Source organism: Dendrobium catenatum, unplaced genomic scaffold (assembly GCF_001605985.2).
Source record: "Dendrobium catenatum unplaced genomic scaffold, ASM160598v2 fragScaff_scaffold_819, whole genome shotgun sequence".
NCBI classification, from domain to species: Eukaryota; Viridiplantae; Streptophyta; class Magnoliopsida; order Asparagales; family Orchidaceae; genus Dendrobium; species Dendrobium catenatum.
Genome location: NW_021319281.1, coordinates 577311 through 587765, shown reverse-complemented (window position 1 = coordinate 587765; position 10455 = coordinate 577311). Strand labels below are relative to the sequence as shown.

Genomic DNA, 10455 nt, shown 5'->3' with positions numbered 1-10455 from the left:
TTTTTTAATTTTAATCACGACACCTCATCTTACTGACGTGTCGCTATGGGCCAAAGGAGCTCCTCTCTTTTACTGGTCCCACACGGAAAACCAATTGCGCTTCGAAACAATATCACTCGGTGGGTCCGATGCGAAAATGTTAGGTGCAAATTACCAAACAGCCTATGGAATAGTGTTTATGCAACACGTGTCTATCTTCTCCTCCGTCCACCTCTTCTCTGTTTTCTTCCCCACCCCACACTGCAGGAGATGAAGAGATTTCCACGGTAAGTTTTTAGGGTTTCCCTAATTGTTGCATTAATTGTTTCTATTTTTGGGTCGATTTTGCTTTTTCTCCTTCTTGGATTGGATCGAAGCACCTACCTTTGTTGAGAGATCTATCTTTCTTGTAATTTCTATTGTAATTTTTCCTGTTATTTGAGAGGGATTGTGGAAGTCTATATAGGGTTTTCTTTTTTGTAGAGGCTGTGATAGATTCCTTGAGATCCAGGGAACTCGGAGCAGAAAGGCGACCCATCTTTAGGTGTATTTCTTGTGATTTCCTATATACTTCACTTTCCTAGGTTCATCCCCCCTCGTCCACTAACCGCTCCTCTCTTTCTTGTTCTTCGGACAGGATAAGAGTTTGTATATTTCAAAATTAGGGTTTTGCTAGATTTGGTGTGTCATTTAATTAGATCCGGCGCTTCTTTTCTCTTCTCATGCTCTTGATTCTAGAGTTCGAGCACAGCCTGTAGTCACTCGGTAATTGCCCTTTTTATCCCCTACCTAGCAGCCAGGATCTTGGAAATTTCCATTAACGGGCGGACTTTTAAGAAATCCCGTGAACCTTGGCCGGCGCAGTTCCGGAGTGATGAAGAAAGGGGGGAGGATGCGTCTGGCGAGACCAAGATACGATTTTTATCAATGAGTTTTGATAACGACGGTTCCTGTAGTCCTGTTGCTCGTACACGCACTGCCCGCGCTGCTGCCCTCACCACGACGACAGCTCTGGAGGTGGAGGAGGAGTCGATGGAGGATGGATCCACGGCTGTTGCTTTGCCATTTAGGTTAGGCAACTCGCTTTGTGAGAACCGACCAATGGAGGTTACACGGCTTAAGCTGATAACTGATACGCCTACTAGCTTCCAGCTCGATCCCCCTGAAGCAGCAGCAGTCATGGTGGAGGGAAGAGAGGGTAATGTTTCAAAGGGCATGTTGGATGATAATTTGGTATCGGCTGGACTGGATGCTGAGAGGTTGGGAACTGTCGCACCTGGGAGTGACGACGATGATGATACAGGGTCTGTTGGGCCGGAACCATCGATTGCCAGTGATACCAGCAGCCTCGCCGGTGCATTAGATGACTTAGGAAATTTTGATTTGGGATTTGAACTTGGTATGTCTGGCTCCATGGATGTGGATGCAGTAAAGACTTTTGAGATTTTAGCTGCTCCTGTTGTTGAGGAATTGGGCGTTGATGTGTTGGGTATTGGTGTGAAAGATGATCAGGTGAAGGGTTTAACTTCTGTTGAGCAGATGGAAGTTCAGGAAAGAAGGGCTGCTGGTTTGAGAAGCCTGTTTCTTAAAGACTGTGTGCCACTCTGGGGCAGCATCTCCATCTGTGGGAGGAGACCAGAAATGGAAGACGCAGTTGTAGCTGTTCCACGATTCTTTGATATACCACTCTGGATGTTGATTAGTGATTTAGCTGTGGATGGGCTTTTACCCAGTAAGATTAGCTTGCCTTCCCACTTCTTTGGAGTGTATGATGGCCATGGTGGCGCACAGGTATAAAGATATTTGGAAATATGCTATATTTATTGACCTGTAGGATGCTTATTTTGGACTGTCTCTGCTTGCAGGTTGCCAATTACTGCCATGAACGGATCCATCTTGCTTTGGCAGACAAGCTTGCTAGTTCGAAGGCAGGTTTGGAAGGGGTTGGTGACAGTGATTGGCAAAAACAGTGGGAGATAGCTTTCAATGATTGTTTTCTGAAGGTTGATGATGAGGTTGGTGGGAAGGTTAGTAGAGTATGTTTAGGAAGCACATCTGAAGCTAGTGGTGGAAAAAGCAGTCTAGGTTCCACTGCAATGTCTGATCCTATTGCGCCTGAGACTGTTGGATCTACTGCTGTTGTTTCTGTCATCTGTTCCTCTCATATAATTGTGGCAAACTGCGGTGACTCGAGGGCAGTTCTTTGTCGGGGAAAACAAGCCATGCCTCTATCAGTGGATCATAAGGTATGTCTACTATTCTGTTTGTCTGTCACTATTTCTTCGTCCAGACATATTTCTTAACCTCAAATATTTGATTTTGTGTTTTACTTCAGCCCAATAGAGAAGATGAATATGCACGGATTGAAGCAGCAGGAGGCAAAGTCATTCAGTGGAATGGGTATCGTGTATTTGGCGTCCTAGCAATGTCAAGGTCAATTGGTATGTATGCTATTCTTGGGTATTAGTGTATAACTTAAGAAAAGTTCAACTATGAATGATATTGCAGTTGCTTTTATATTTTTTTTCTTAAAGAAAGAAAGAAAAAGTTTATGTTTTAGCCATGACTAAAATATTCATTGTTTTGAGTGCAAGCTCATTTTTCATATAAGATGATATGTTCTCATTTCATTCATTAGCTTTCGGAGGAGAAAGAATTTCTTTTTTTTTTAATATTGAAAATATCGCATAGGCTTAATGCCACATTCCAGTGCAGCAAGTATGCCTAATTTTTTTTCTGAGGCAGCAAAAAAATGCCTTGTCTAAATGAACTAAATAAATGTGTAATGAGTACATTATACATCTTCCAACATTAAATGTATTTTATGGCCTTCCATATTTTAACATCTATTTGTTTTGATTTGGGGATTCAATTGCCATGTGTTTAAGATAATATTTTGTATCATCAGCCAGCTCACTTGTTACCTTTTTCATAATGCTTCTGAACTCCCTTTAAATTTGTATTATCAAAGAAGCATCCAATATAATGTACTTAATATGCCATCTACAGCTAATCTGCCATACACAATCATACTATCTTTTCACATTCAAATTTAAAGTTGTCAAAATGGGTTTATGGGTTGGGTTCAGGTCCGCATTGAAATTGATCTTACCTGAATCCAGTCAACTTGAACCTTACTTGTTTAATAAACGAGTAAAAAACACCAACCGAACCCAACCTGTTAGCAACGTGAATGACCCGAACTTGACTTGTTATCCTGTTTCGGTTTAATATTTTTTATAACTTATTAACTTTAAGTTTATGATATTTGATCAAAAAAAATAAAAGATTATACCCACAAGTAAAAAAAAAAAGAAGAAATGATATTAAATGGGCAATTTTAAAATCAAAAACGGGTTCGCGGGTCAACTCGAACTAGATCAACTTATAAAACGGGTTGGAAAACCCGACATGTTTATTAAATTGGTCAACCTAAACTCGAATTTTTCGGGTTGAGATCAGGTCGGGCTATGATGCACCGACACGGCACTTAAAGAGGGTGTCCAGTGTCGGACTCGTGTCGGACACACGCGTCGGACACGGCATGGACACGTGTCCGACACGGCATTGGAGTGTCGCAATTTAAAAAATTAAAATTAAAATCGGACACGCGTGTTGGACATGCGTGTCCGGTTATTAAATGAGGTATCGCTATGTACATGCTCGGTATTGCTAGGTACATGCTCGGTACCACTCAGTACATGCTCGGTACCGCTCAGTACATGCTTGATACCGCTCAGTATATGCTTGGTACTGCTCAATATATGCTCGGTACTGTTAGGTACATGCTTGGTACCGCTCAGTATCGCTAGGTACATGCTCGGTACTGATAGGTACATTCTCGGTACCGCTCAGTACCGCTAGGTACATGCTCGGTACTGCTAGGTACATGCTCGGTATTGCTCGGTACCACTCGGTACCACTCGGTATCTTTCCATACAAATAACTTACGAACTTTAAAAACAAGCATTACTTCAAAATTACTCTTACAATAAAATTTTGTTCCGGGGACGTTGCCCCCGGAAACCCCCTGCAGACCGATATATTGTTGTATTCATGTTGTCTTATTATTAGGATATTTTGATTTCACTTCATATCAATTTAATTTGATGTATTCATATGTATGATTGGTTTGTTAGCAAAATGAGTTTTGCTGCTGGCGGGGGTAGATTAGGTCAAGGTTCAAAAGAGCCATCTGTTCACGCCGTGCCCGTGTCCTATATATTTAAAATTATTATATGTTATATTAAAAAATTATTAGGCCGTGTCCACGCCGCACCCATGTCCTATATTTTTAAAAATTGCCGTGTTCGTGTTGTGTTGTGTTGTGTCGTGTCCGTGTCGCCGTGTCCGTGTCGGTGCATCATAGGGGTCGGGTCATTTATTGACATCCCTATTCAAAATTTTCAATTGTTTGATGAATTTTAATTCTTTACTTCAAGTAATTTGTCTGATTTTGTTCTATAATTAATTGTTTATGCCTTTTCATACTCTATATGATTTATTCATCCTCTAATATATTTTCAATTCTTCAATGTACAAAAAATTAATGATATGCCTTTTACCTCAACCCATTTGATAAAATCAAGATGTTGTAGTCCGTTTATTCTATGTAACTTTAATATTTTAAAGTGCCAGTAATCTACATTGAATAGGAGGTCCTAATAACATTAGTGGCTTTCCTATTTTAATAGGATTTGTCTATTTTAACTAGAGGGTTATATGTTTCATTTGCGGAAGAATAAAATATTAGCTGTTTTGTATTGACTTAATCCTTAAATTTTTATATGCCTCCTTTCCAATGTTCTAAAATATTTTTTGCCAACCAAAACTAAATTAAGCGTTGCAGACGTGATGATGCTCAAGTGGATGAGCAGCTTTACACTTAGAGACATAATGTGAAATGAGTATATACGTGAAAAGATTGCAATAGCTCTAGTGGCAAATAAGATTTGAGAGCCGACATAGATGGTTTGGTCACATAAAATGTCGTCTTTCTGATGAATCTATTAGGAGTAGATGTATTAGATCTGCCATACATTAAAAAAGATAATGGCATACCTAAAAAAACTTGGTTAGACATTATTAAAAATGATTATATTTTAATAAATTTAAATGAGAATTTACTCTTAATAGGACACAATTGAGAAAGATTAATATAGCCGACACCATGTAGTGGGATAAAGACTTGTTGTTATTGTTAACTAAAACTTAGCTAATTGCACCGTCCAAAGCGAAATTTCTTAATTGATAGGCTAAGTAAATAGTTGAAGGGAGTAGTAGGACAAATAAAAGCTCTATGCTTGGTCTTATGTATGACCCATTCTGCTAATGCAAAGAGAATTCAACTCTAATCCCTTAAAGGGATGTGATGGTCATACGTAGTAATACTTAATTCCTCTTTAGCTTATTTGTCCATAATTAATAGCTCTATAGGGAGTTACATGGTAAGTTTAATTTCTGTTCAATTACTATCTATCAAAACTAATGCCACATGTTTGAGGTCTTATTTTCTATCATCAGCCATCTCAATTATTAGCTATTCAATAATGCACCCTAACTCTTAAATTTTTACCATCTAAGAAGTATCTTGCATAATGTACTTAATATTTGTATTTTGTTAGTCCATCATACTCTTTCTAGAACCAAAGCTCTCTAGTAAACTGAAGTAATCAAAATATTTGATGAGCTCAATGCTTTACCGTCAAACAATGTGTTTGAGTTCTGAGTTCATTTTGGAATCTGTTTTTTATTTATTTTCATACCATAGATTCCTTCTCCGTGTATTCTTAATTCTTCTCATGCGCTGTGTTCCGAATCAAAGTTCTCTTGTAAATTGAAGTAATCAAAGTTGGATGAAATTCCATACTTTTCCATCAAACAATGTGTATGAGTTCATTCAGATCAATTGTTCATGTCTTTTCACCATAGATTCCTTCTCTAGTATAGTTTTAATTCTTGAATGCATGAAAAAAAAATCATCCTAGTGAATTGTACCATAAAATGTAATGTGCTTTTTTTGCCTCAACTAATCTGATGAAACCATACATCTCCACATATTTCTATCTTCTTTTAAGGGTTTGAAATGCCATAATTATGCCTTTCTTTTCTCTGGGACATGTTGGCCTTGGTACATAGTCTTAATATATATTGATAAAAAAATTTTGAGACTAATTATGCTAGTAAGGTTGAGGTAGAGGGTTGGTTTAACCTAAATGACAAGGCATGGTCTTACACTGTTGATCTAAATTGTGATAATGAATAAAGTTTTTTTTTTCATCATCATTATATTTTTCTTATTGCAGTTCTTTGGTACTTGCTTTATGAAATCTCCTCCTCCATTCATCATTATTGAATGTTGCATGAGTTTTGACTTTATTATGATTTATTATGTGAGATACTAGACTTTCTTATGAAAGGCTATCATTCTACTTTGAATAGGAGATCCTCCTAGCATAAGTGGCTTTCCTCTTTTAGTAGGATTTATACCATTTAACTAGAGAGTTACATCTTTCATTAGTTGAATAAATATTATTAATTGTTCTGTCTTTGGCTTAATGCTTAAATGGTTTGTTATCAGTTCTTCTTAAGGTATTAAAGTTATGTTCTCTTTGCATAGGATCGTGGGGCATAGAAATATGACGTGTGTGTGGGTCATATTTTCTATCATTACCCATCTTTCACGTTTGTTCTTTCATAATTGTCCCCTAACTCTCTGTAAAATGTGACCATTGAAGAAGTATGTAACATAATGTAATTTTTATTTTATATGTAGCTTGCCACCAGAAGCAATCATACAGTTTTTTGGAACCAGAAAGTTTTCTAGAAAATTGAAGAAATCAAACTGTTGGATGAAGTTCAATCCTTTGCCATCAAGCATTGTGTATTCATTCATTCGTTGTGTCTTTTTTTCTTTCTATAATGCTATTGTGGCTTGTTGCCTCTGCACTTAACATGATTCATGGCAACCTAGCAATGAATGGCTTTTGGCCTTGCATAATATTAACAGCTCATTTTTATAGTATTCATTATGGAAGTATCCATGTTATTTCTAAGAATCAGCTGTCAAGCTAGGGATGATTGACATTCAAATCCTCCCTTCTCTTAAATGCTCTTATAAATCAGAAACTTGCTGGCCTCGGCTATTGCAGAACCATGAGTACCCTTCTTGTTTCTGAGAACTTTAGCCTTATATAGTCTATGCATTCTTTCCTTAAAGTTATGTGCCTCCTGATGTGGTCTGTCAAATGAGTATGATTTCACAAAGATTGATGACGGTGAAAGAAGGGGAATGGTTAATAAGCTACCAAGGAAACTAAAGAAAAATTATGTTAGGGTCATATTAAAATTTTCTTGAGCATCCTTTTCTGAGATAATATTATATCTTACCATTCCTTTAACATTTGACTATTGTTGTACCCTAGTATTGTGATATGCTAAAGTTTTGCCAATAGTTCCATGGTATATACCCTTAATTCTATTAATTTTTCTAACTACTTGTCGTTTTACTTATCAGAGATACTGAGGATTAATTTAGGCTAAATGCTATTTCATTTTACTTGTTAATTTCGTTAGCTATATACCAATCTATATAAGGAAATAATTATTAGCATTTATTATATATTTTGTTTGCTTGGTTATCTTGTTTGAATTTTTTTTTTCTTTCTTCTGCTTTGTAGAATGATACCAACATGCTGAAAAGCTATTATGTTTTTTTATTACAAATTATTTGCATATATGTTCATTTGCTTAATGTTTGTGGATCTATTCTTTAAACCATTTAAATGGATCCTTCAAACCATTTAAATGCTTTTAGTTTTTTATTATATTTGTTCTCAAACAAATAAGATTAATGAATTTTACTGTGAGAAGTGATTTAATTGATACCCAAATTTAGAAATTGGTTCTGTTTAGTGTTTATGCTAAGATGATATTACATATCAATTGGTGAAACAATATGAACTATTACTTTATTTTTAGAAAATTTGATGGAAAGATCATTTCCATGGTTAAACCCTTGATATACCATCCACAGGCTTCTTCAGTTGAGATATATCATGAAATATTAATGGAATATATAAAATAAAGGATAAATGAGTAATTTTTAATTTGCTGCTGTTATATCATGAACCCAACCATGCTGAGTTGGTTGGATGTAAAAGAGAATGAAAGCTCTGCTGTATATATTGACTTTTGTTTGCGTGTTTAATGTTTTGTTTGTTTTACTTTAGTATGAGTTGGGCTAGGCCGTGGAAAATCTCTCTTCATGTCATATTCATGATATCAATACGACACTCAGCTTTTAGAAAAGTTGAAGGAGCCATGATCATGCTAAACTTATTGATAAATCTAAGCTAAAAAGTAGCTAGGTTGATAAAACCACGAACTGCGGACAAATGCTGGGATAGCTTAATACAAAATGGCCTAAACCTTGATGGTATTGACAGGAATTCCGTTAGCTGGAATAACAAATTTATGAGAAATGACCATAGACTGTAAAAAAGTGCATTTCTTTAAATTGATGTGTAGTTTTTAGGCATTGAGGGTATCCAAAACTAGGCAAAGATGGGCCAATCAAACTCAGCGGTGCTGTAGATTAGCATGTCATCAAAATACATCATAGAAAATTTAATGATGAATAATTATAGGTGTCACATTATGGAACTTTGCATTGGAGAGCCCAAATGGCATAGCCAACCACTCAAAGGCCTTCAAAAGTTTTGAAAATAATTTTCCATTCATCTCTGGTTTGGATCTATATCTGATGATAGCTGCTTTGCAGATTAAATTTACTCAAGCATGTGGATTCGATGACAAGGGCTAGGATATCATCTAAGCATAGTATAGCGAAACGATACTTTATTGTGATCTTTTTCATGGCTTGACTGTCAGCATACATACACCAAGTCTATCCTTAGTTGTTGACTAACGTATAATACCCAAAGAAAAGAAATCTCGCATACATACCCTGTGCCCGACGGACCCGCGATATCCTGCCGAAATTGCGCTGATTCGCCGCTCGAGTCATATCCCACGAATCCTGCTCAAACTCCGCTCGAGGAGGTTCATTCGCGTCGTTAAATAGCCACCCGAGCGAAGCTTTCGGTTGCTCTTCGACTCTCGACTCCCTCCTCAATCCCGCTCTCTCACGCTCACTCTCTCCCTATCTCCCTCCGACGACACTCCCTTGCTATCGGATCGGAGGCCACGACATTTCAATCGGAAACAACGACTGGGAGCTCACTCCGCCTCCCACGTTGCTGTTCGACTTTGCCTTCGACGACTTTCCCTACCAGCCGAATCGGAAGTTCAACATTCTGATCGGAAGTAAGTACACGAGCTCGTCGGCTGTGAAGCAACCCTCTCCCGTTCGCACGCTTCTCTGGTACCATCGTGGCCGGCCGACTTCGCTCCTTCGACGACACTTCCTGTTGGATCGGAAGTTGCGACATTACAATCGGAAGCAACGACGGGTGTTCGTCGACTGTGAAGATAACTTTCTATCTTCCGTCGCTTCTTCGGCTTGCTCCCCGACGGCTTTCCCTCCTGCAGGTCCGGAAGTTACGACATTTTAGATCGGAGGCAACAACAGAGCTTGCTCTGTGTGAAGGTAACTTTCTCCCTTTACGCGCTTCTTCGGCCTATCCATGGCCGAACCCGAGAGATAGAGTGGGAGAAGAGGGTATTTGATTAAGCTTAATTTTGGTTAATCTTAATTAGCTATAATTAGTTTTAATTATAATCATTTTTAATTAATTAATAATTTTAATTAATAATTAATTTTAATTAAATAATTATAATTAATTATAATTAATTTTAATTAAGGTTAATTTTAATTAATTAAAACTTCTTTTAATTATAGTTAATTATTATTTATTAATTATAATTATTTAAACTTAATTGATATTAATTAATTATAATTAATTGAAAGTTAATTATAATTAATCATATCAGTTAATTATAATAATTATAGTTAATAATCTTAATTAATTATAATTAATTAAGGATAAATATAATTAATTAAATATAATTATAATTAAATATAATTAATTATAATTAATTAATATTAACTATTGAATTAATTCAAAATAAAACATTTCCCTTGCCTCGATCTGCGAGCCGACAGTCGCTGACGACTCCTCCCCGTCGGGTCTTCAAGGTATAAATTTCTAACTCCAATCCCGTTCTCGACGTTTGCAGCGGACCGGAGAACCACCTATACGCGCTCTTGTAGCACGGTAGGAGGGAGCCCGGTGCGAAGCATACGACGAGGCGGGTAAGCCCTATACACGCTCTTGTAGCGTGGTGGGGACGGTCCTCGACCTCGACACTGACATCGCCGACGACTGCTACGTAAAGGTATGATGGTCCAAAATCCCATTCTCGACGTCTGCAGCGGACCGGAGAACCACCTATACGCGCTCTTGTAGCACGGTAGGAGGGAGCCCGGTGCGATGCATACGACGAGGTGGGAGA

The 10455-nt window shown here is 37.4% G+C and overlaps 1 protein-coding gene across 2 annotated transcripts in view; it reads left to right on the top strand.

Moving 5' to 3' along the window:
* Window positions 1-240: 240 nt before the first annotated feature.
* Window positions 241-10455, top strand: part of LOC110109810 (probable protein phosphatase 2C 6) — a 17520-nt gene continuing 7305 nt past the window's right edge. The window contains exons 1-4 of one of the 2 annotated variants that reach the window (XM_020841008.2): window positions 241-523; window positions 617-1770; window positions 1845-2225; window positions 2315-2420. In XM_020841008.2, the coding sequence (XP_020696667.1) occupies window positions 907-1770; window positions 1845-2225; window positions 2315-2420 (1351 nt within the window). In that variant the 5' untranslated portion in view covers window positions 241-523; window positions 617-906. Of the gene's footprint in view, window positions 1771-1844; window positions 2226-2314; window positions 2421-10455 lie in introns of both variants that reach the window. The other variant, XM_028696701.1, reaches the window with a different exon arrangement.